We start from the raw sequence: 24,991 nt of genomic DNA on the forward strand, positions 1-24,991 counted from the left end.
GGCTACTCATGTCACTGACTGCTGCTGGGATTGTACCTAGAAGAGATTCTTTTAACTGCTCTCATAATGATAAAAATATATTTTCAGTAACCCTCTTTAAATGGAAAAATAGGAATTATCTTTTGAGGAAAAAACCCTCACTAAAAAAAGAACTTCCAAGCTCTCAATCTAATGTCCTTGAATTGCACCACACCCATATCTGCTCCTGCTCCAGCTCAGGGATACAAATTAGATCAGAGCTTCTGTGCACACGCTCAATTGAATAATCAATTTTAGAGCAGACAGTCGTGAATGGGAATGAAAGGGACTGGATTTTTTTTTACTGTTAAAGTGAGTGCCAGAATAACTCACTGAGAAAGTGAAACAGCATGTCCACCGAAGAGGTATTTCAAAGGGAAACCTGGAAATGCAATTGGAGGTTGTTATTACATTAAGACCTTGGTTAGTTGTTTAAGGGGCTGAGATACTTAAACGTCCCTAAAGAATCAAAGTCTTTGCCTAATGAAAATATCCGGCCTTTAAAGGTTCCCTCAGTTTGTCACTAGATGTCAGCCTGCACCTTCAGGTCCCTACCCTTCTATAACCAAGTGCACCTCTCTACCAGCACCCCACCGGGACTCTGTAACAGAAGGAGACCAAGCAGGAAAATCTTGTCAAGAATTCTGTAAGTATTGTTTTGTATCCTTCAGCAATGTTTATTTTAGTACATGAAAAGATGATTGTTACAAACAAAGACACGAACATTTGTAGGAAACAGAGTTTTTGAAAGGTGTTGTAGTCATTACTTATGAAACCCCGGGATATTCAGTAGGATTTGTTGTTGTTGAGCTGGAATGATCCTCTGCTGAGGCCACACACCCTATGCAAACAGAGCAACTGCACCTTCTGCCAAGACCTAGGCTGGTGCCCCTGCCCATGCAGCACACAGACAGATTTCGTGCTGTTAGCTGGGACTCACAGCTGAGGTGAAGCAGGATTTCTCTCTGCTCCTGCGTTGCTAGAGCAGTGCTCTCTGCTGTGCTGGACATGCACTGACCTGCACAGCCTGGGCTCCTGGTCTGCCCTAAATCAGCATTTGGCCAAGTGTGGATGCATTGTGCCTCTTTGAAACAGCAGATCCATGACTTACACTGGGTGATCAGTGGCTTGGAGAGAGCTGCCCACTAATTTCATTGTCCAGTCCCTATACACTCACAAGGTATTTTCATGTTTGGGTGATTTGCCAAATGGGAGGTTTTTATGTCTCTAGTGATCAGACACCTGGGGTTTCCTCTGACAATGATACATCGGCACTCTGGGCTAACTATGTGCTGTTCTGAACATCACCTGTGTATTTACTATTTTCCTGGCACAAAATTATGTCTACACTGACACTCACAAAAGCACATGCGTTTTGCCATGCTGAGCACCACAGAGGCTGTCTTTCAGGCAGTTTTCTATCTACTGAAATTCATAGTTACACTTCAGATTCTTGGAAAGCTGTTTATTTCATGCACAAGAACAGTTAAACATCAGATAGGGAAAAATTTTCCAGCAAGTTAAGCAAGAAATTACTCTATTCAAAAGCAAACAGCAAGAACAGCATCTGGCTGTGAGATTCCTCCCATGTCCTTAATTTACATACTTTCTCCTGGCCTACAGAAACATGATTATCTCTCTCTCTGAACTCTGGAATTAAGAGCTCATGGTATCCTTTTCTCATACAACTGTGCAACTTTCTTCACCTGCAACACAGAAATTAGGGCTTTCTCCCACATCAGAAATGCAGTTTTTTGCAAATCCTTTCGCAGATTAAGCTGCTTTACCAGCAGATCTAGAAAGACGTCAGGTTCCGGATAGCATACTAGAACTTTAATTGAAATAGGACGTGGGAGGAAGTTTACCACTGTCCTTGGGAAAGGGAGACCTGGAACCCAGATCTGGATCAAATTTCTATTCTGTATTTGCTGAAAAAAATCTCTCCACAATTCCTCTTTGGAGATTACACCCTAACCACTGTGCTGCCAAGCCGAGTTCGAGGGCTTTTGTTGCCATTAAGATCCAGCAACACTGAGCAATTCAGGCAACAGGGAACTGTTTCAGGCCAGAGAATATGAGCACATTCACAAAGTGGCCCAGAGATTGAGCCACTCCCCTGGGATGTGGAAAAGGGAACTGAATCTCTCAGGCTGTGGGGGATAGCTGTCACCACTAATTTAGCATTTCACAAGGGAGGGGGAACGAGCATAATCTGCACATACATTGAAGCTGGAACAGAAGCAGCGCATCCAGGCACAGATTCTAAAGGATGGGGGAAATGAGTTGAGTTCACAGCCGCTTCTGACTAACTGCATGGCCTGGCACAGGGTCTTCTGTGTTGGGATGCAGAGTTGCCTCCCTCACAGGATACACACTGTGGCCAGTCCCAAGAGAAATATCCCCATTAAGCACAGAAATAAGTGCTACAGAATTAAGCAGATTTAGGCATGCTCAGGAATAGGTTTCTAGGCACAAAAATTTAACTAGAAAAAACTTAAGTACCTACAGACTTCACCGGTCAACCAAGTCAGGATTTAGAGAGGCAGTTATACAGTACTTAGATGCTCAAGTTCTTCTGCGGATATGTCTGATTTCTTCGGAGTCTTTGCATCTGTGTAAGTGTGCCCATCAGCCGCCAGGTCACTTCTGCTGCTCTTCTTCAGACAACTTGTAAACCAGTATCTTCCCCATTAGCAAATGCCCAAGGCTGGAGAAGTCTTTTCTGCCTTGGAAAAAAAGATAACTTTTCCTTGCAGGTAACCAGCTGCTTTCAGACCAAACAAATTTTACAACAGGAGTTACCAACACGTTCAGTACACCTAACAGAGTCTGAAAAGTGTAATTGCCACTATGGTGTAGCAGCTTTCTCTGGACAGAAATAGCAAGTGTTCTCCATGTCAGTACTTAGAGGTGACAAACAACCCTCTGCATAAATGCCTTTATAGCAGAATCAGGCAAATGTTGGAGTTAGACTGCAAGGAAAGGGTTTGGAAATAGAAAACAGTTTTGAAAATTGTATTTATATAATTATCTTATATGCAGTACTAGGGATTAATGAACTTGTGTTCTGAAATCAAAACCAGAAATGTTGCACCTTCCTATCATTTAAAACAAATGCTTTGGACTTTTGGTTTCAAATTTTTTTCCTCATAATAAAAAAATATTTTAAGTAGATATATAGCCTCATCATAAAAATTTTCACAGCTTAAAATTACACTTTTTTCATCCCCCTAAAAGTTTGATTCAGATAAGCCTCACATTATTTCTCAGGCATTTCTGTGGAATAGAGGCTGGTAAAGGCCAATCCCTGACATTCTCTAGGCTACATAAGCACTGCAGGCCCTAGGGCTGCTCAGACTAGAGGACCTGAACTGAACTTCACTTGAAAAACTGGCAAGAGTCAGTGCAAACCCTCAGCAGAACTAAAGCCTTTGTGCTTTGTGCCCAGAAGTATCCCAGAGCAAGTGATTTGAAGTGGCTAGGGGTGTTTCTTTTTCCCTTTTTAAAAATATTTTATTTACAGTTGTGATGATTTCCTGAAGTGAAATATGAACAGTCTGAAGTGCAGCAAAAATTAAGCCTGCAACCTCAGTGCCCTGGGAGAGATGCTGTCTTGCATCTCCATGGTCTGGTGCTTGGAGGTTTCCCTTCCCCTCAGTGGCCTGGAGAGAGGTGGGGAACAGTATTAGGGGGCTCACACCCTCCCTCCAAACCCAGGCAAAGGAACACCCTATGAAGCTGCAAATTCCATCCTTGGGCTTCTCCTTGTCTGTCTGGGTTGCTTTATGCCCTGACAGCAGCTGGGGGGATGGGGGGTAGCTAGAAAAGCAGATCCTGCACTGATCTGGAGGGGAGCACAGTGTTCCTTGTCCCTGCTCTTTCCCAAGTCCCTAAAAGAGGGGAAAGGTGCCAAGCCTGAACAAGCAGGAGCTTTGTACCTATTTGTGCTGGCTGTTCCACTCAGGGCAGGTTTGAAATAGAAGAGAGGCTCTCTGATCCCCAGCCCTCAGTGGAGCCCAGGGTTGATGTTTACAGGGTCCTGCAGCAGGGAGAAAGCAGCTCAGCTCCCTCTCCCTGCCACAAAAAAACACACAAGGTGGGAGAGCTGCTTGCAGCTCCAGCTTGAGGGGATGTGGTTAAGGCCTTCCAGCCTCAGTCCACCCCAGCCAGCCCCTCACCTCCCTGTGCTGCTTTGCACATCCTGCATCCTCCCTGGCTGGGGTCCCATCACCCTCATTAGTCCTTGTTCCCCAGAATAGGCAGAAGCACTAAAAAGCATCTCATAGAGACATCCCACCACTACCTCCTCCTACTCCTGTTCTCCAGCTCAGGGTGCATCTTCCAAACAATGTCCATCAAGTGTCTCCGAGGGCAGACAAAACCGCAAAAGAGCATCTCTCACACAGAAGTCCTCCTTTACTCATCCCTCCTCCCCTTTTCCTGACCAGGCATTCAATATCCCCAGGCCACATCTGGCACTGTGCCAGCCCCCAGAGCCCCCTGCCCTCTCAGCAGTGCTGCTCCATGGATCTGGCGGACAGCTGGTCGTAGCGGCTGCTGTACGTCACCACCCCGGGCGGGTAATAGGCCACCTCTGCCTGCACGGCTGCAGCACGGGGAGCAGCAGGGGCAGGCTGGACAGGCATCATATCATGCATGGCCTGCTCCTCCTTCTCAGGCTTGCTGGTGTCAGTGAAAGGGCGCATGGTGGTGAGGGAAGGGGAGATGATCCTCCAGAGGAGGTTCTTCAGGGCCTTGCGGAACTCCCTGCGCATGAGGCAGTAGAGGATGGGATTGAGGCAGCTGTTGGAGTGTGCCAGGCACACGCTGATGGGGAAGAGGTACACTTGGGAGAGAAAGTACTCGTTGCTGAAGTGCACCACGTTGAGTTTGATGAGTATCCCCCAGGTTGTAAGTGCTTGGTTAGGCAGCCAGCACAAGAAGAAGGACAGCACCACGATGGACACTGACCTAGTCACTTTGGAGCGGCGCTTGATGCTGGGGCCGCTGCAGGTGCTGCCCACGTGCTTGTGACTGATGAAGCGCACCAGGAGCAAGTAGCAGAGGCTAATGACGACCAGCGGTACCAGGAAGCCTAGCAGCACCTTCTGGATGTGGTACAGACCCAGCCACAATTGGGCATTGTTGCCTCGGCCTTCTGGGAACTTGACAAGACAGAGAACATCATCAAAGACAGTGGCAGTGGTGGAAAAAATGGCATGGGGCAGGGAAGCCAGGACAGCAGACAGCCAGATGAGTGCACAAAGCCACTTGGCAGAGCAGCAGCCACCCAGCGGGTCTCTTCGACGCTGATTCTTCAAGGATGAAGCCACAGAGCGGTATCGAGCCACACTCATGGCAGTGAGAAAGAACACACTGGCATACATGTTCATTGCTGTCACGTAGGAGACGATCTTACACATTGCCTTGCCAAAGAGCCAGTTGAAGTCCAGTGCATTCTCCACTGCCCAGAATGGCAAGGTCAGCACAAACTGGAAGTCAGTCACTGCCAGGCTGGTGACAAAGAGATTGATGGAGGATTTCCTCCAGCCTTGCTTGCTTTTCATCAGGTAGAGCACTAGCAGGTTGCCCACCAGTCCCAGGGCACACACCACGGAGTACACCAGTGAAATGACAATCCTCACCACGTCAGAACTGTCCCCCTGCATCCCGTCGGCTCGCTCCAGGTTCATGGTCTTCAAGAACTGCAGGAAGGACACGTTGCTCCCGTTGTCCATCTGAGGGCTCTCCAGGAAAGCCAGCGGCGTGTCCCAGGACTCCCTGTCTGCTCCTTCCTTTATGCCAGAGGCTGGCGAGCAGGCAACGCGCTCGCAGGGCTCGCCCATCCCATACTACGGTGGGAGACCGATCTGCGGGAGCTTTTTCCCCAGAGGCTGACCAGCGGCGGCGGGCGGGCTGCTGGGGAGGCGGCAGGGTCCGGGCACGGCGCGGCGCGGTGCCGGCGGTGCGGTGCCGGCGGTGCAGTGGCACGGCTGGCGAGGTGGCACGGCTGGCGAGGTGGCACGGCTGGCACGGTGACAGGGCTGGCGCGGTGGCACGGCTGGCGCCGCTGGGCTCCGCGCCGCGCTTTTATCCGCGCCGGCGGGGCGGGGCATGCGCGGTGGGCGCGGAGCTCTCCCCGGTGCTGAGCGCGGCCCCCGCGCCCCCGCTGCCCCCGCGGCTGCTCACGCGGATCGCCCCGTCCTGTTCTGTTCCGTTTCATCTCGTCCCTTTCCTTCTCGTCCCGCCCCGTCCCGACCTGTTCCGTTCCTTCCCGTCCCGTCCCGCACACTTGACCGGGAACGGCGCGTGTGAATCAACCGGGTGCTCCTTCGGGCTTAGTGCGGCAACTGCCCGGCCAGAGGCGATGCCCTCCCTCCCCCGCCGGTGTCATGCTCCCTTCCCCTATATGATCCCCCATCTCCTGAAGTGATCCCCGCTTCCCCTATGTGATCTCTCCCCGACGTGATCCTCCCAATCCCGATACGGTTCCCGTCCCCGATGTACTCCCCTCCGATCACAGAACCCTTCCCCTCCTGCGTGGGGACAAGTTTTGGGGATGTCGCACCTTCGCCGAGCTGCAGGATGCCCCGGAAACCACCCGCGCTTTCGCGCTTGAGGAACCTCGGCACTGAGCCGGATCGCGCCTCCCCTGAACGACCGCACTCCGGACAGGGACCCACGAACGCCCCTCCTGCTTTTGGGACTTGGGGAGACGGCGTCTCTCCCTCATTTTAAAGGGAAGGGCGCGGACAAGGGAGCTGTAAATGCCGGCTGTCTATGGCTGCAGCGCTCGGGGGAAGGCGAGAGCAGCAGCCGCCGCTCCCCGAGGCAGAGCGATCCCGCCCGCAGGGGGCACCCCTGTCTTGCGCGGGGCTCGAAAATCGCTTCCCCACCAAGTCTGCCGCAGAAACAGACAGCAAGCGATGGGAATAGGAACAGAGGCTTTCCTTCTTCTGTTCCGCTTCTAAATAAATCAAGATAACGGCGCATTTTTAAAACCAAATAGATTCTGAATGTACCTAAGTGAAGCACTGTGAATCAGCCATACGGGGGAGATTTATGGAACATTTAACAAGTATATTATTTTTGCATTGATTTATCTCACTGAACTTCCTGCAAAGACATAGTCGTGTGTACTATTTGTTATCAGCAGTCCACTCGTCACTTTGATTTGTATCTGCAGGGACCCTGTAAAAGTATCAGCCAGATGATGGTATAGAGTGTTAAAGGGGAACAAGAGTAATTAAAAGTTTTAGACACCATTCATATTACTTAGAGTGAGGGTGCAATTTACTGGAATTAGCAATGCAAGACTCTGGGAAGGTTTAGTCTGCAGATTACTTGGTATAATAAATAGCTTGGTACCAGAATGACCAAAAAAAAAAAAAAAAAAGAAAGAAAAAGAGAAAGAATTGACTGACCACATCAGGCCTCAAAAAATGGACCCCTGACATGGTTTCCTGGTTTAACGGTTTAAACAATGGTTTCCTGTCATGGTTTAACCCCAGCCAGCAGTCAAGCCCCTTGCAGCCACTCATTCACTCCCCCAGCAGCAAAACTGGGCAGAGAATTGGCAGAGTAAAAGCTGAAAAACTCGAGGGTTGGGATCAAGACAGTTTAATAGAGAAAGCAGAAGCCACACATGCAAACAAAACAAGGAGTTAATTCATCATTTCCCACGGGCAGGCAGGAGTTCAGCCATCTCCAGGAGAGCAGTGCCCGCCACATCTAGATGTCACTTGGGAAGACAAGTGTCATCATGCCCAGCATGCCTCCTTCCCTCTTCTTCCCTCCCCTTTATATCCTAAGGTGATGTGACAAGGTCTGGAATAGGCCTTTGGTCAGTTGGGGTCACCTTTCCCGCCTGTGTCTCCTCCCACTCTCCCAAGCACCCCCAGCTTCCCCACCAGCGTGGCGGGGGAGAAGCAAAGAGGCTTTGGCTCTATGTAAGCTCTGCTCAGCAGTAACTAAAACATCTCTGTGTTACCATCACTGTGCTCAGCACAAAGCCAAAACATAGCTCCACACCAGCCACTTCAAGGAAAATTAACTTCAACCCAACCAAATCCAGCAAATCTTCTCAATTTTTCCAAATAATGGATTTTTCCCCTAGGTTTTCATACCTCTTAATCACTGATTAGGGTTGCATCTAGGTGGCATTTTCAATACACATTAAGTTTCAATAAGCATTAAGTTGCATCTCTCAGCCTGCTGAATGGCAGCAGTTTTCCTAATTCTTTCAACCAGAGGAAATCATCCCTGCAGTGAAATTCAACAACCCCATTAGTCCCATCAGTGTTGCACAGTCGACTGTAAAACAGCACATGCAGAAGACAAAGCCACTGATCCCTTAAGACCAGCAGAAGAACCATCATATAAACAAGCAATGTAAAAATGCTGAGTTTCAGCCAGACCTGCAGAGGTTCTGTAAACAGTGCAGAGTGAGGTGCCTCCCAGCCCACAGCAGCAATGACTGCCTTAGCACTAGAGTCAGCACTTACCCAAAACCAAGATTAGTAAAACATTTGAAATAAGCAAATTCTTGTTCAATTTTCCCTCTCCACTTAGCCCTGCTACTATTATAGCCCCCAAGGAAAAAACAGTCAGTAATCGAGCCATGCAGAGACTTGATAAATTATTAGTGAGGTTGATAGTGCAGAAGTGGACTTTTTCTAGATTGAATTCTAACCTACTCTCATCACATTGCTATCTTCACACCCAATTTTAAATATGTCACCAGAAAAATTGCAGCAAACATGCCTTGCATAGAATAATTTCTTCTACCATTTCTTCAGTTTGACACATCTTGCTGATATATTGCTGAGACTGAACAGTCATAATGATCCAGAAAGGGGAAGAGGAGGAAAATAATGTCCAACCTTATATTGCTTTTTCTGTTAGTCACCCAGAGAAAGCAATGGAGTGTGAAGTTAGGTATCTCCTGGGAACACTGGTAGTGGATTTTGAACTTAGGTCTGCAAGTGTGAAATGAGTGTCCAAGGTTTCTGCTCATGTTTAGACCCTCAGAAAAATTCCTTTTTAGTCTTGGGTGTGTTTTTTTTTTGTCATTCTTCATTTCAGAGATGTTTTAGAGGCAGGTAAGGGAACTTGCAACAACACCTAGATGAATAATAAAAGAAATATTTGCTGAATTATTTATTTAACACACTGCCACAACACTGCCATAGCTGAAAAAATGTTAAAGAAAACCATCAGCTACTTTCAAAAAGTACTGCAAAACTCATCAGATACAATCACAAGCATTATGGTTCTGGAAGATATTGTTGTCTGCTTGCTCCCTGTTCATTCCACCCATGCTGCCAAAGCTGTGCTGCTAACATGCAACTTTCCAGAGCCTTCTTTTTATCCAAGTGTCAGTGTAATTGGTATTACTTACTCAAACTTTCTGAAAAGTCTAGGAAGGCAGAAGTTTCCATGATGCACTCTGGCAATAATGGTGTAAAAATGGCTGATTTGTGTATTTTGTCCATCTCAAACAAATCAGGCAGAGGCTTTTTTTTCGTATATATAGTACTATGCCAATATAATCCACAGGGCTGAGATTGCTAGTTTGCCTTCAGGTGGCATCAATCAGTACAGTAGACTTAAAAAGGCTTTCACTTGTTCAGACCACCAAAACTGCCCACTGGTTTTGACTGTATTGTGCCAGTGTCCTGCAGGTGTTTCTCAAATAGCATTAAAATATGTTTTAGTTAAATATGCCAAATAAACATTTGCTGAAATGGTAATTTTCCTACAATTTACCCCAAAGAATTTCTATAATTTTTCACTCCCTTTACAGGCCTCATGCACAAACAAAAGATTTATTATAATTACAACAGTGACTGAACCAGCTGTATGCTCCTCTGAAATATTTTGGCAAGGGAGATGGTGTTCTGTTTTCAATATGAAGGGCATTTTTGTAGCTTAGAGCAGATTTTTAAAATATTGAATGTATCACTAAATACAGAAACATGGGACTATTTCTCAAGATATTTTTGTAGCAGTAAGAGATTTGAAATTTCTTTTTTTGTATTTGACACACTGAAGCAAAAATTAGTAATAGTAAAGCTCTAGAACAGATTTTATTAAAAAGATTTACTAGTGTGTGTGTGTGTGGCTTTATATTATTTAAATATTGCATTCTTGCAATTGAATTCTGTTTTATGAATAATTCTTTTTATGGCATCCTCTCTCAAACAAAATTCTGGATCAGGAGAAGGAAACTAGAAAACGGGAAAGGGATATTTCATGTTCATTTAGTTTTTCAGTTCTAATTTCTGGAACCAATATGGTCTCCTCTTGATTTTTTATGAGCTCAGGGCTACAATCTCATCCTTCTGACCAAATTCAGACAGTAACTGTTAACAGTTTCAGTCCCAGTTTCAACTGGGTTTTACAACATTACCTTCTCCATCCTGAGAGTGAACTTGGTGTGGTTTGATGTGTGTCCACCATGGGAAGATTTTCATGGCAATTCTTCTCTTAAAAGTCTAGTAAGAAATGGATACAGGCTTTCATGACAAAATCTCAGATAACACAATGATCATACCACAATTCATGAACCACAGACATATCCTCCAGAAAGTATTATTTGGACAGAGAAATAGCTTTTAATAAAAACAGAACAAAACAAAACCCTTAAAAATACCCCAAACCCAAACAAAAAACCTCCCAAAACCCTTGATTATGTTCATCATCCTCATAATTTACTTTCTAGGCAGACTACTGAGAATATATTTTTTGGGCACTAACTTAAAAAGATAAATCAAAGTGACCTGTTGCTCCAGAAACATGCTTTTATTTGGTTAGTATGGATAGTATGACAAATGAGCTTATAAATTCACATGGTGCAAGCATGAAATTATAATTTTGTGAATTAGCTCACTAGTCATAAAAATCAATCCATGTTTGAGGACTGAAATCTCAGTGTGAGCATAGAAAAAAATTTCATGTTAAAGAATCACTGACTACTTAGAGTTTTCTTCATTCTCTTACTTAAATCTGCCCACAGACATACCAGAAGTGGAATGTCAGCAAATACATTTTTTTTTTTGCAAGAGTAACTTATGAAGTTCCAAAAATCTGTAAAGGTTGTAATGAAATGGAAGCTGAGAGATTCGATAGTGTCTCTGGCTCAATTACCAATAATTAGCTGTTTTAAGAGGCTCCACCTCTAATGAGAAACAGGGAATAAGACTAAAGATGAAAAAAATGTACTCACAAACTTCTTTATAAATCTGGCAGAAAAAGAATACATCAACAGTGGCAATTATCCAGCAAACTCCACAGGGTCGTTGGTATTCAAAGTAATTCTCTTTCAGTTCATCTCCCTGCCAATAGTCACAGTATCACAGAAAAATCTAAGCCCACCACATCATGTGTGATCCATGTTCTTACCATTTCTAGTCCAAGCAAGTTTTTAAGCCAGGACAGCTAACAGTCAGGTCTGGACAGTGTTTCACCTTGGATGTGACAGGCAAGGATGTGCTATACTCCAGAGGTATCATCTCCTCTCCCTGTTGACTGCAGGAGCAGAGCAAGTGTGTATTATATAATTTTGTATCTTTAAATTTTGAGCAGGCAACTCTCATTCCTAGTAAAGCAAAATATCCTTCTGTGTCTGTCTTCACATGGACTTAATTTAGCAGCAACTCTCCTATGCCAAATCATATAATTTGTGTTTTAGCTCCTCACTGCTCAGAACCTCTGCTTTTCTGGCTCTCTGTAAACATTCCTACATACATATAAATTGCAATGCATAAATTTATTTTATGGCTGTCCTGGAAGTCTACTTAAATTGAAAAGAGTCCAGTATTGTTTCTGGTTTGTCAGTCCAGGATTGACTGTGTCTCTTGATTGTGACCTTTCAATAAATGTACAGGCTCTTCTGAGTGGAGCTGCACCTACTGAACTGCAACAACTTTGTTGCCACAAGAACACAGCTGATGTGGTGATCTATTCTTTTTATAACTGAGGTTGAGTCAGCAACCCACTTTCTTTCAAAAAAACTCCCAAAACCTCAGGTTATTCCTCTTTGGAACAGGAAACCACTGGGAAGACACAGTGCCATTGCTTCTGTTCCCTTAAAATGGCCTCAGTATGTACTCACATCAGGAGAGTGCTTTCTACTCCTGCCATTGCTTCACATCTTGACTGTTTTTAGCTGGGATAGATGTAGTTTTCTCCTAAATCGCTGGTACAGTGCTGTGTTTTGGACACTGCATCAGCTACAGCCACAGCATCCCTGAAGCAGGAACCCTACTGTCCCCCAGGGTATTCTCTGACACTACACCCAGTGAATCATTTTTCCTGTGTATGTGCATGCTGGCATAAAGCCCAGGGAGTTATGGATGTCTCAGACCAGATTCCCACAGCTCTCTTTCTCCACTCTCTACAACTTTTCGATCTACAAATTTTTGTCATTAAAAAAAAAAAAAAAATCAAAACAAAACTCATTCCCACAAACTCTCTTGAGTTCCTAAAGCTTTTAGTTCTCCACCTCTTCCAGGGTTGGGGAGAATTACAGGCAACAGGAATTAAGTTTTCCTGCTGAGGAAGAAACCAAAATTGAATCCTGCAGGAAATTCCCATCAGATTCACCTAGCAGGGAACATCTAGCTAAGAGATGACTGAAAATGGAAGCAAATAGTTAAATGTCTCTCACAGAAGGGTAATTTTTGTGATGGCCTTCAAGAAGTATGTTAAACCAGTACTTTGTAAACATATGCCCATCCTTGAACTGTCATACCTTCTTTCCACTGCTCCTAGCCTGTTCTCCTCATTTTGCAGTATTTTTCCTTTTTTATTTCATTTGGTGGAAATACTTCCTTATTTGCCAACTGAATTATTTTAAAATATTAATGTCAAACTGTGTGGCTTTTTCTATGCAACAATTGTCAAGTCTTTTTAGATGTTAAATATTATATATATAATATCAATTTCAGGCCACACTTAGCTTTAAATTAATTTCAGGGAAGTACTGATAAAGAGCTAAGCAGACTATAATACCCAGTCTCACAAAATAGCCTCATGCCCACTGTGTGACTAGACTAAGACTCTTAATGGCAAGAACACCAGAAAACTTGTCACTGTAACAGATGAGATTATTCATATGCAGAATATATGGACAGACATATTGAAATAAATACCTTAACAATTAACAAATCCTCTCTTGGTAAGTTCTGTTGGATATCAAATAATTAATGTTGAATATCAAATATTCCTTTTGCATGGTCTGCGTCCTTCCACTATCTAGAAGAGAGCACATGATGATTCCTAAATCAATCATCACTCTTATAAATATGTCCATTTCCAGAGTTACCTGTCTGAGTCCTGGGGGAAGCCACATTTTTTTTCTGATTTAGAAAACCTTGGAACTTTAACTCTTTTTTTGCATTTCTGTGCTCTGGAGTCTGGAGTTCACAGTTCTTACAGCTAAGGCAGTTGAACTGTGGCAGCCATTCATCTTGGGAAAACTGAGCAGAGAAACAAGCATAATTAAGCACAGATTGCTATGAAAGTATATAAGAAGTCCATGGTGGAGCCAGCTTTAAGCAGGAGGTTATCAAAGCAGATGAGGAACCCAGACCAGGTCTCAAGCACGGGACAGCACTGAAGTGTGCACCCACCTGTTGATCCTTGGCCTGGCAGTGACCATAGCAGATGTTCGATGAGACTTGCCAGAGAGCACATGGCATGCACTTAAAAATGTAGATGCCAAGGTTATTTAGGAATTTTCTGTTCATAGGGAAGGCATTCAGAAGTAACCCCAATGTGCCAGCACACTGCTAAACACAGAACAGTCTCAGCACCCTGAGGAGTCTTAACCTGCATCAGGGGAGATTTAGGCTGGTCATTAAGAAGAATTTTTTTCACAAGGAAGGATGATTAGACTTTGACATAAACTGCCCAGGGAGGCGGTGAAGTCGGCATCCGTGGAGGTGTTTAAGAAAGCACTGGATGTGGCTTTTGCTACCATGGTCTGGTTGACATTTTGATATTCAGACCACAGACTGGACTCAATGATCGCAGAGGTCTTTTCCAACCTGGCTGACTCTGTGATTCTGTCAGGCAGCCTGGAAACCGGGCTCTGGCTGCTGGGCCCCGAGGGGCCACGGGCTACGGGATGCTTCAGCCGGGGCAACTCCCGCATCCCGTCCCGCCGCATCAGAAAGCGGTGGACAACGGGACAAACTCCCGCGTGCCTCGACCACCTCCTCCCGCGGCGGGGGAACCTCTGCCAGGGCCTGTGCGGGGCTGCGAGGTGCCCTGCCCCGGCCCCTCGGCGGAGACCACCGGAGTGACCCAGTGAGGGGATGCTGCCTTGTGCGGGCGGCCTTCCCCGAGGGCTGCCGGGCCCAACGCCCCACTCCGGCCGCGGTGAGGGCGGAGAGGGGCGGCGGTCCCTGTTGGCGGCCTCGCCTCTCCTCCCTCCCTGCCGGCCCGGCCCGGCCCGGTTCGTCCCGCCGCGTTAACCCCGGCGGCTCCGAGGCGGGGGCTCCCGGGAGCTGCTCCCTCCCCACAGCCCTCCTTCCTTCGCCGGCAGAAACCAGACACCGGGACGGCCCCGCGCAGCCCTTGTGCGGAGCGGCGCCTGTGTCCGGCGGCGCCGGGAGCGGCCCGGCCATGCCGCGGCCCCGATAGGCGCCCCGCTCGCAGCTGCCCGCCCGCACCATGCCATGTGTGCCGCGGAGCCGGGCCGCACGCGTGCTCTCCCTCTGGCTCCTCGTCCTCCACGCCCAAGCGCCCTGCCTGGGCAGGGTCCCGCCGGCCGGCAGCTCCCCGTTCCCCGACGGTGGGCAAGGTCAGTGGCGGCGGGCGGGACGGGACGGGACGGGACGGGGAGCGGGTCCCGCTGAGGGTGCGGTGCCAGCCGGAGCAGCACAGCGGCTCCGGGGCGCTGCTCGGGCGGGAGGGGCGGCAGCCGGGCCGTGTCGGCCCCCGCAGCTGCCCGGGCGCCCTCGCAGCGCCGCCGGGACGCGCGGCTCCGCACCGGGGCACAGCGCTCTGGCTGCGCCTTCTGCGGCTCCTGGGCAGAGTTTGGCTGTGTAGAGATGAAGGTATTTGCTAAACCCTGCCTGTTGCAGATCTTCCCCGTTCACAGGCAACTCTCTAAATGCCGGGGTCGTTCTGTGCTACTAAACCGAAGAAGTTTACTGTGCTGATTTATTTATTTTTGAGCGAGCGATCGCTTCTGTACCAAAGTAGTAGGCGCTGTAGAAGGATTGGTCTTATCAGGGTTCAGCACCCGCTGTGAGTTTCTCACATTTAGTGAGGATGGTAAATTACAAATCAGACTTCACCCGCGGGAGGGGTTTTTTTGAGGCTGCCCTCACAGTTGGGTTATTCTGTCCTCTTTTGGAGTGGGGAGTGCAAGGAATTTTAATTTTTATTTTAGTTTTTGCCTGCTTAAGGAAAATCGTGGCTCCCAAGGGAGAAAAATTTTGAGTAGTTGGAAGACTCTGCCTGGCGGTAGAAGACCCAAAAGTATATGAGGAAATTTTGCTTCCTGATGCAGTCAACAGCTGTGGTGCTTTTAAGAGAGCTTGAACACAAAAGAGAAAATTTTCTGTGTCCCTCAGAGTGTGGAAAGGTGTTTAAATAAAGTGCCTGAAAAGTATTTCAATAAGGTGCCTGAAAAGTGAATTTTCAAGTATCCTGAAGGTGGTTCCTGATGGATTCATTGAAAGTGGATGCTAGCAATAACTACATCCCTGTGACTGTACATGCGACAGAACAGGGATGGTTGTGTTAGCACATAGTGGCTGTTTAATTGTTGGCCATGTGGAAATTAATGTAGAAGTAATTTAACTTTCTAGGCATGGAAAACAGTTTTTTCCAAGAATTTGCTAATAGCATTGAGTAAAGGGGCAGCTAAAAATGTGGCTAATTTTTACATGGGAAGGTTTCTTGCAGTGTGAGGTGTGGACTGAAATTTGTATGTGGTAGACCTGAAGTGTTCTGCCCTCTCTACATCCCTGAGTGTGGTGGAAGGGACATTGGGGATGCCCTTGCTGAGTGCTGAAGGCCTGCTCTCTGCCGTGGGGCTTTGGAGCTTGCTGTGTTTCCTGCGTGTGATGCTTCCTCACAAGATGAGCCACACTATTTCCTATCCCAGGGAATGGTTTGAAAAGAAGCCAGAGGGTCTGAGGGGCACATGTACACTACAAAGATGGAGATGAAACAATGGCAAATGATGGTGTGTCACATTTTAAAGGAATTTTGTCAGGGAACATGTTATGTATTTAAAGTAAATTGTGGTTTTCCTGTCATGTGTGACAGATCATGTATGTTTTTATCCTAGTTTATTCGCTTTGTGTACAGCCATTCTTATTAAGGCAATTCTCTGCCATGTGTGGCGAATTTGAATCCACAGAGGAGCAGAACACACAGGAGTGGTTTTGAATATTATCAGATGTTTTCACTGATGTGGAATTAGAAAGGTCTGCAGGGAAGACTTCTCTAACAACTTAAACAGTACTTGGGCTCTTCAAAATGAGTGTGAAGGGTCTGAACATTGCCTGCCCTGTGTGCCCAAGGGCCTGAGCAGACACTGTGATTGCAGAGCAAAGTTGTGACTCAAGTGTGTGCTGCTCATTGCCACGTTTCAATCTCATTCACAGCACCAACGCAAGCCAGCATGCCCAGGCTGTAGTTCTGGAAAGACAAAACATTCTCTGGAGCTACACAGCCACCTTTCCTGGCCTGTAAATCCTGAGCAGTGTCCACATGACAGGTGGGACTCCCCTAGAGTGGAGAGTATGCTGGGTGTCCAAGGGGGATGCTGTGACATGCCAGTGCCATGGCTTGTCAGTGGCATTTGTTCTCTCCATTTATGTTTGCTGCTGCAAAATTTTATGGAAACTTGTGGTGTTTTAATAGGAAATCCTGTTACTTTATGAAACTAGAGGTATTCGGTGTTGAGGGATGCAGGCTTAATTTCGAGCAGTCTGTGTTGCGTGAATTTTGTTCTTTCCTAGAAGGGCAGAAAGGGATCACCAAAATTATGCCTCTTGTCTGTTTTACACTCTTCTCCAGGCAGAAAGTATGCTGTCTTAGGCTTAGTGTGGAGCTCAGTAACTTTTTCTGTTGTAGTTAGGGAAGCCTTTTACCCAGTCGAGGCAAAACTGTACTGATAGTGATTACTTGCAGAAATATCGTTACCCTCATCATGTTAGACTTTTGTGTTGTAATCTTAATCCCTCTGGTCTTTTGAATGCTTTTTAGTAATTCATTTCTGCAGTTGTATTACAGTACATTATTATTGCAGCATAATTCTCCTCTCCAGTAACTAAACAAGTATTTAATGTGTGTATGGGAGAAGTTCAGTTTCTCTGCTTTGATAATCCAATGCTTCTGCCTTATTTTGCATTTTACTGATGCTGATAGCCTACTTTTCTTTAACCTCTGTACACTAAGTGATGCTATAGTGATGAAGTAAACAACTTCCTTGCATAGTTTTAAATCCAAAACCAGAAGTCTTTGGTCTTGTGTAGAGTTCAGCAGTTAAGCCACAACAAATTAGGTTCAAGACATCAGGCAGAGGCAAATGGCACAGTGACAGCAAATGAGTGAGTTTTCCTTCAGGCACTGGATTTGATTATTTAATGAGTTGTGCTGAAAACCACAGAAATGGGGGCCTGGTCTTGCAGCATTCTCTGTTATTCTGACTTTGCTAGCCATATGGAAGTCCCATGTCTTGGAAGTCCCATATTGGGATATGGAACTTCCCAGAAGTCTCACAATTTAACATCTGCAGATAAGTGTATTTTTGGGTGTTTCTTATCTCTTCTACCTGCCTTTTTTTTTTTTTCTGCTTCCCTGTAGAGTGTGAGGAGGCTTGGGTTAGCTTCAGCTGCTGAATTATCAGGCATCCAGCACCTTTTGTGTTGTCCACAGGCTGTGCAAACTGCAGGCATGAAGGTGTGCACTGAGTTTCCAGTGTCTCAGTCCCCTCAGTGGACAAGGGCAGATGTCTCTTGGAACCTGTGGTAGGCATTATTGTCCATGTTGTGGACAAGACCTGGCGCTGTGAAGGCCCAGAACCCCACTGCTGTGGCTTGTCCTGCGAAGGCTCCAAGTCACTACAGGCTTGTATACAAAGAAATCTGTTGTGTAAGAGAATAAGCTTGCTCCTGAAGTAGAGGTGCTGCTGAAACTAGGCCAGATTTCTGATGTAGTTCTATATGTGCTGGGAGGCTGGGGACTTTGTGTGTTTTGTTTTGCTTTCCTTTCAATTGGAAGTGTTTCAGTGCATTTGTCTCAGGGGTCCTTGGCCTAAGGAAACTCAAGCAGCCACGTCTTAAACTGCAGCTAATGAGGGCAGCTGAGATGTGCTCCTTCCAGAAGGGGATGAATCCAGACAGCTGCCTGCTTAGGCAGGATTTTTCTTGTGACTTTGAAGGTACAGGCAGTGGAGGGAGAAGTGCTTCTAAAAGGATTGTCTAACTAGACCTAGCCTGGAAGCAGCTGTAACAGGCTAATTGCTTTGTTAAGCAGCTTAGTTAATGAATGGGGTGTAGTCACTTTATGTGTGAGTGGCTGGGACTTTGGGAATGAAGAGCAACTCTGGGTAAAGAGGAACTGGATTAATGTGTATCATCATAACTTCTTTTTAATTAAATTTCTTGGGTAGAATTCAAGTGTCCCAGCAGATTTGGCCCTTAGGGTATGAATTCTTATGGATTGTGTTTTAGGTGGATTTGTGTTATTTGCATGGAGCTTTTGTGTTTCACATTAATTTAAAAAAATAAAACTGGGTACAGCTGGTGTTTCTTCTGTATCTTCTTGTGTATGCTTCCCCTGTTGTAGCAGGGGACAACAATGTTAATAATGCTCTCCTTCCCTGTTAGATTCTGAGAAGTGATAAGATTTCCAATCTTACCCTGCTTGGAGCACCTTATACAACAGAGCATGATTACTTCATTCTCTTGAAACCCTTCTTTGAAATCTGAAGCTGCAGCTGCAGCAGCTGCTCAAGCTGGTACTACTGAGATGCTGTTACTACAGATTATCAATTTGTGTTCTCTTCACCTTTATGTCTTTACAAGGCTCTCTGTCCAATTTCAGGTAGTTAGTTTTTTGGATGTGTGAAGATCACACTCCTTGATCAGAGTATCATGTGCTGGAGACCTAGGTCATGCAGTGTTCCCAGCCCTTTCGGGACTGGGAGAGGGGGGGTGTGCATGACAGTCAGTCTTTTATATGAATGGGGACAAAATGTTTGAAAAGAAGAATGTTTAGCTTCTAAACTGAGTGTTACAATGGGAGAATAGAAAGCCTAGATGAGGAACGTATTCCATAGTAGTCTGTGCACTGCCTGTCAGTAGGATGTTGTGGTGAATTGCTCTCACTTCTGATTTTTCCTTTAAATTATGTGAGATCTGAACGGGCTAGCACTCACTGTAGTTTTGTTTCTTTTTTTTCCCCCTTTATCTCAGAACAATTTGTGAAGACAGTGCCAGAATACCACGTGGTTCATCCGGCAAGAGTAGATGCAAGTGGGCATTTTCTTTCTTTTAATCTACACCATCCCATCTCAAGTCTGAGGAAGAAGAGACATCTCGGAAAAAGTGAAAATGTGGTATATTACAAAATTAATCACAAGGAGAAAGATCTGTTTTTTAACTTGACTATCCACATGGGATTTCTTTCCCATAACTATGTAGTAGAAAGGAGACGTGGCAACCACACCAGAGCAAAGATTTCAGCTCACTCAGGAGTTCCTTGCCACTTCCTTGGCACAGCGTGGCAGCCCGGCTCCGGCAGTGGGACAGCAGCAATCAGCACTTGCAGTGGCCTGGTAAGTGGTGTGGTCTTTACTGGGGTTTTGGGCTGTTTCTGGTGTCATTAGAGCTGAGCTGGTATGAATATGTCTGCTGAGAAACTGGATGAGCCAGTCTGATGCCTTGCTCACTCAGAAAGAATGTTTAATTCTATGGATGTTGTTTGGGTTTTTCGAAGAATCAGAAAGTCAAAAGGTGATGCTGAGGCCCCTTGGCATTTACTTTTAGCTAATTTTTTTTAAATTGGTGCTCTGGACTGAAGGTTTCTGTCAGTCATATAGCTTGAAGCCATGCAAATATCAAGTCATTGCTTTGATTCCATTAGTAGTTGGTTTGCCTTACCAATGCATCTGAACATGAGCTTCTGTTCTGTAATCCTCTGAAAGGAATGTCGCTCAAGTACACTGAAACTCTGTGAATCACACCCATGGATGGTAGGTTGGGAAAACGCAGTTGTTTCCTTATGAACTGCACTGCAGCTTCAGATATAAATGATAGGTTAGATACAACCTTAGCCAGAGCTCTGAATTCAAGTATTAACCACTGCTAGGGACCTCGTTTCAGAGAGCACTTCTAAGGCTGGAGCTTGAAGTCGAATATTTCAGTATCCTGTGGTTCACACTGAGACAAGGAGATGGAAACCTTTTCCATGCTTTGTGTTTTTTAATCACAGCCATAGCTTCAGTTTCTGTTTGTGCTAGAGCACGAGGCTGAGAATGCCTTTCTGGAGGGGAAGAAGGAACAAACTGCCTGAGTGTGAAGGGGACGTAGCGAGGTGTGTAAAGTGGCACGTGTGATGTGTGAGAGGCAGAACCCAAAGGGTTTGTGGAGTGTACAGGCAGAGGTGATGGTGAAAGGTGTGCAGCGTGCACGTGCTCTCCTGCCTTGACTCCATGTGCCTGGAGTGGCAAATGACAATGTTTGAGAGCCCCTGGAGAAAGGGACTGAGGCCTTCTGGCCAACACATCTCAAATCTGCAGCAGGCTGGAGATTGATGCTTCATTTCTGAGCCTGTTCACCAGGGTGGGTGAAGTGTGAAGTGTAACCTTTCCCTGCTGACCTGTCAGTATCAAAGTGTGTTCCTTGCTGTGTGAAGCTTTCAGAAGCTATGGAAAGTCTTCTGGCAGTGTGTAAGAAACAACATGAAGATAGTGCTGGTATATATGAAATAAGAAATTCTGGAGTTTTCGGAAGTGCTGATAACACATTTGGCATGTTTCCTGGAGAAATAAACCATTGCTTGTGGGCAGAAGTTTCAGTCCCACAGGTATGAAGATTCATGGATTTTATTTTCTCAGTTACATTTCCAGTGGGAACCAACTTATCAAAAATCCTCCAAAACATATTTTGGTCATACAGAGTCAGTAAATAAAAGGAGATATGATGATACAAGTAGTTCCTTTGGTTGTTTTGTTTTGTGCTTTAACAGAATATCTTTGTTATTTTTCAGTAGGATGAGAGCTTGAAAATGAGGTGCTAGATCTTCATTATATCTTTCGAAGTATTTAGTCTGCAACAAGAACTAAAAAAAATGCAATTGGCATTTTAAATTCAGCTTGGTAATATCTTTTAAAGTTATCCTTTCATTTGTGTTATAAACTTTTTGATTTTTATTTTCACTTGGAGCTTTTGAAAAAACATTTGTATCAGAAAAATCACTGTTGAGGTTTTCTGTTCCCATCCTGCCCCAAAATGAAACTTTGAAAATACATAATCACAAATTAATTCAGGTTGAATAAATTAATTTTGTCTCTGGATAAAAACATGATGGTTTTGATGTGATGATTTTTGTCATCCAGAAGTTGCTGCTCTGAAGAAGTTGCAGTAAGAGTTGGGTCTGTATCTTGATTCTCCTGTGTGCCACAAGCTGGGGAAAGGTGATTTAGCTTGCCTTTCCCTTGAAAGCTTTCCAAAAGATCTAGTGTCATATGAAAACATCTATTGATGAATAATTTTGTCAGCTATGAGAAATGAAATCTGATTTTCTTAATAAAAACCTGACATTTCTGAAACTTTTTTTTGTTTGTGGTTGTCTTCACATTTCAGAGCTCTAGTGTTGATCTATTTTCATCCTGGTGATCCTCAATTTTTTGCTCTGCAGCATCAGGTCTATTTCTGTCTTTTTTTTTTTCTTTCTTGGATGAGTTGTGTTTGTCTATTGAAAATATATTTTTCCATTTACTCCTGTGAAGGAGGGGAGGAGAATGAAGGAGAACTGAGAATAAGTTAACACCATGAAATTAGAGAAACTTGCTTCAGATACTGAAGTATCTGAGGAGTGAGCAGATGATGGCATGAGGAGAAATGAATAGCTTGTTTGCTGTTGTAAAACTGTGCTGATATGCTCAAGCCTCCTAACCCAAGAGCTGGTGAAAACCAGTATCTTAGCTTTCAAATACTGGGAGCAGGAATGTTAGTGATGCTCCTTCTCTGATGCTCTTTGGTCTTGACACTTCAGGTTCATCATCAAATTAAAGCCTACTGTGCTTTTGTTGCTGAGGCATTTTTTAATAAGCTCAGTGAAGCACCAATTTACCATGGTAATGAATGACAGGAAACTCTGTGATCCCTAAACTTCAATTTCTTTGCTTTCTTAGTCGTTGGAGCTGGTAAAAAAAATACAACTGGAATATACTGATTTGATTAAATAAATATGTTTTATGGAATATCCTCTTGGTTGTCATTTTTGGTGTCAAATGTTGCATTATTATTTTGTAATTCTGCCCTAGTGAATTTCTTAAAATATGTCCACCCCAATTTTACAAATGGTGGCCTGAAGTGGAGCAAAATAAAACCCTAAAGATGCCTGTAGGAGAGTATTCTAGAGTGTTTGTAGTTTTAGTCCTCTTTGTGGAATAAGTTCTTCTCATTTTGAGTCTGTTTGGTTTGTATTTGACAGTTTCTTGATTTCCAGGACAATAGTGGTGTGTAAGAACCAAAAAGGTGTGTGCTGTAGGTTTGTGTTTGTCATAAAAATCACTCACAAAGTGCACTGAAAACAGAAAATCTAGAAATGTATTTTCATCTCCCTTTCATTTTCACTTTGAAATGTATTCCTACTTCCCTTGTCATTATACAGGCATTGCTGATGTATTTTTTAATGTTCACAAAATGGCCTGCAAAGGAAATAACAGAGTGATAGATGTGATATATGAGAACGGGTGACACAGTCACTGTGTGACATTGTTCTTTTTAAAAAAAAGTAACTGTGTCTCTGTTTTCAGAAGTATATATGGAAAAAAAAGATTCATAAAGGAATTTGATCAGATTTGGGCAAGGAGATACAGAGGATAATTATCAAGAGATCTGGACGTAATTTCCAAATCCATTTTTTTCTTATACCTTGTGAAATCTTAGTTTCTCTTCCATGCTAAATAGATCATGACCTTCTTAGCAGGTTGAAGAATGTGATGTTGTACTCTCTGTCTCTTCCTCTATGGGTCAGTTGCTTAGTAAAGTCTTCTGCACTTCTGAGCCATTCTGAATAATGCATGTGTTAACATGGGCAGAGTGAGACAGACCTCGGTGTTTATTTTGGGTCACACTTGGATGAGGGAATCCCAGTGGGGGAGTCGCCACTGAACACAAGAAACATCAAACCTGTGACACTTGGGAGGGGAGCAGACATGAAATCACTTAGATACAGGAAAATTTCCAAGATGAAGTAAAGGGAGGAATTTATTTATTTTTATATCTTTGAGTGAAAATGATGTTTGGATTGGCTGTCTTGGCAGTCTATTTAGGGCACTCTTCTAATAATGTTTTGAGTTTTCTTAGTGCCTTTCCACAGAAGGCTACAATGAACTTTCCCAGTACTAATTTCTTAATTGTCAGTTGTGTGCTAGTGCTGAGAATCCCTTGTGTTGGAGCAGTGGTGTCAGCTTGTCCTCTCAGTAGGGCTGGGAGCGAGCAAAGCCCAGTGAAGTTGAATGAATACCCTGGGTTTATATGCACCGAGTCCTACAGAGCTGGGAAGTGAGTTTTCCTCTGCTGGTCCATCCTCTTCATTAGGAACAAGGCCCCCTTTTATCCATCAGTAACACAGACATTGTTTATAGTATTTTTAGATGACAGAGCATCATTAAGGCTTTGTTTCCTTGACACTTGTTTACAGAGCAGAGCTGTCAATCAGCAGTTGCTTCGGGGGATGCATTTATCTTCAAAGGCATTAGCATGGAAAAGGGAGGAGAGTGGAAGGACATTAGTATGGAAATCTGTGCACGTGTATCTGGTAGCTCCTGGCCATACAGGGCCTGTGGGCAGATCCTGCTTTGGCTGTCTCCAACTAGTCTGAGGGTTGCCTCTGCCTGGTGGACATCACTGTTTTTAAGAAGTGCTGGGTGCCTTTGAAAAGACTTTTGAAATATTTCCCCCACCTCCATTCTCTCTGTGCTGGGACACAGTCAGGGCAGACCTTTGTGGACCTTTAATTGGTGGCTGGATGACTGTTCGTGTAGCAGCTGGTAGGAGATGCTCCAAGTGGGACCTCTCTGGGCACATCTTTGTCTATCCTGACACCAGTGACAAGCTTGTCACTGAAGTGGAGTGGTGACTGAATTCTGCTTGAATGTAACCATTCTCTGTTGCAGAATATCATCCAGTTCCACCTGTCTTCTCTGTGTAGCTTTTATCTTTTGCAGACTTGCATCAGTTTGGGGGAATTAAGCATGATCTCAGTTCTCCTGCTACATGCCAATAAGCTTTTCTAGTTAATGTGAGATGCTGTTTTTATGTTGTCCCACATGTTGTTGTATTATGATCTGTCCCAATTTGAACAGTTCTGTGCAGGTATCGTAAAAGTATTTTAGTGATAATGGGCTCTGTGACAGATAGTGGTCTAATACTGCTGTTCAGACTGTCCTCTCCTGTAGATACAGAAAACAGCCTTTAACATGTTGGACTTGGTGTTTTCCTTAGATGAGGCTTGAGAATAAAATAATCTTTAAAACAGTTTTATAATATTTGTTCTAAAGTAATGGAAGAATAAAAGGTCTTGCTAAGCTTATAATACATACTTTAATCTGCTTCTGTATCTCCCAGCATTTGAGCTTGTTTGATTACCGACCATTTGTTTGCTAATCTGTTGTTAAAGGTAGTTACCAGGGTTTAGCAAAGCTAAAGTACTACACAATTCACTCCTACAGCCCAGAAAAATATCCGTGTCTTTTTATTCACTTGTCGTA

At 44.7% G+C, this 24,991-nt stretch overlaps 2 protein-coding genes across 2 annotated transcripts in view; one reads left to right on the forward strand and one right to left on the reverse strand.

Moving 5' to 3' along the window:
• Window positions 1–1,470: 1,470 nt before the first annotated feature.
• On the reverse strand, window positions 1,471–6,140 carry RXFP3 (relaxin family peptide receptor 3). The gene has a single exon (XM_077171552.1). The coding sequence runs from the start codon at window positions 5,862–5,864 to the stop codon at window positions 4,527–4,529; it is 1,338 nt and encodes a 445-aa protein (XP_077027667.1). The 5' UTR covers window positions 5,865–6,140; the 3' UTR covers window positions 1,471–4,526.
• Window positions 6,141–14,697: 8,557 nt separating this feature from the next.
• The window catches only part of ADAMTS12 (ADAM metallopeptidase with thrombospondin type 1 motif 12), a 145,211-nt gene continuing 134,917 nt past the window's right edge, over window positions 14,698–24,991 (forward strand). Inside the window, exons 1-2 of the mRNA XM_077171820.1 lie at window positions 14,698–14,827; window positions 19,464–19,825. Coding sequence (XP_077027935.1) covers window positions 14,698–14,827; window positions 19,464–19,825 — 492 coding nt within the window. The remainder of the gene's footprint in view (window positions 14,828–19,463; window positions 19,826–24,991) is intronic.

This window comes from Agelaius phoeniceus, chromosome Z (genome assembly GCF_051311805.1).
Source record: "Agelaius phoeniceus isolate bAgePho1 chromosome Z, bAgePho1.hap1, whole genome shotgun sequence".
Classification (NCBI taxonomy): Eukaryota; Metazoa; Chordata; class Aves; order Passeriformes; family Icteridae; genus Agelaius; species Agelaius phoeniceus.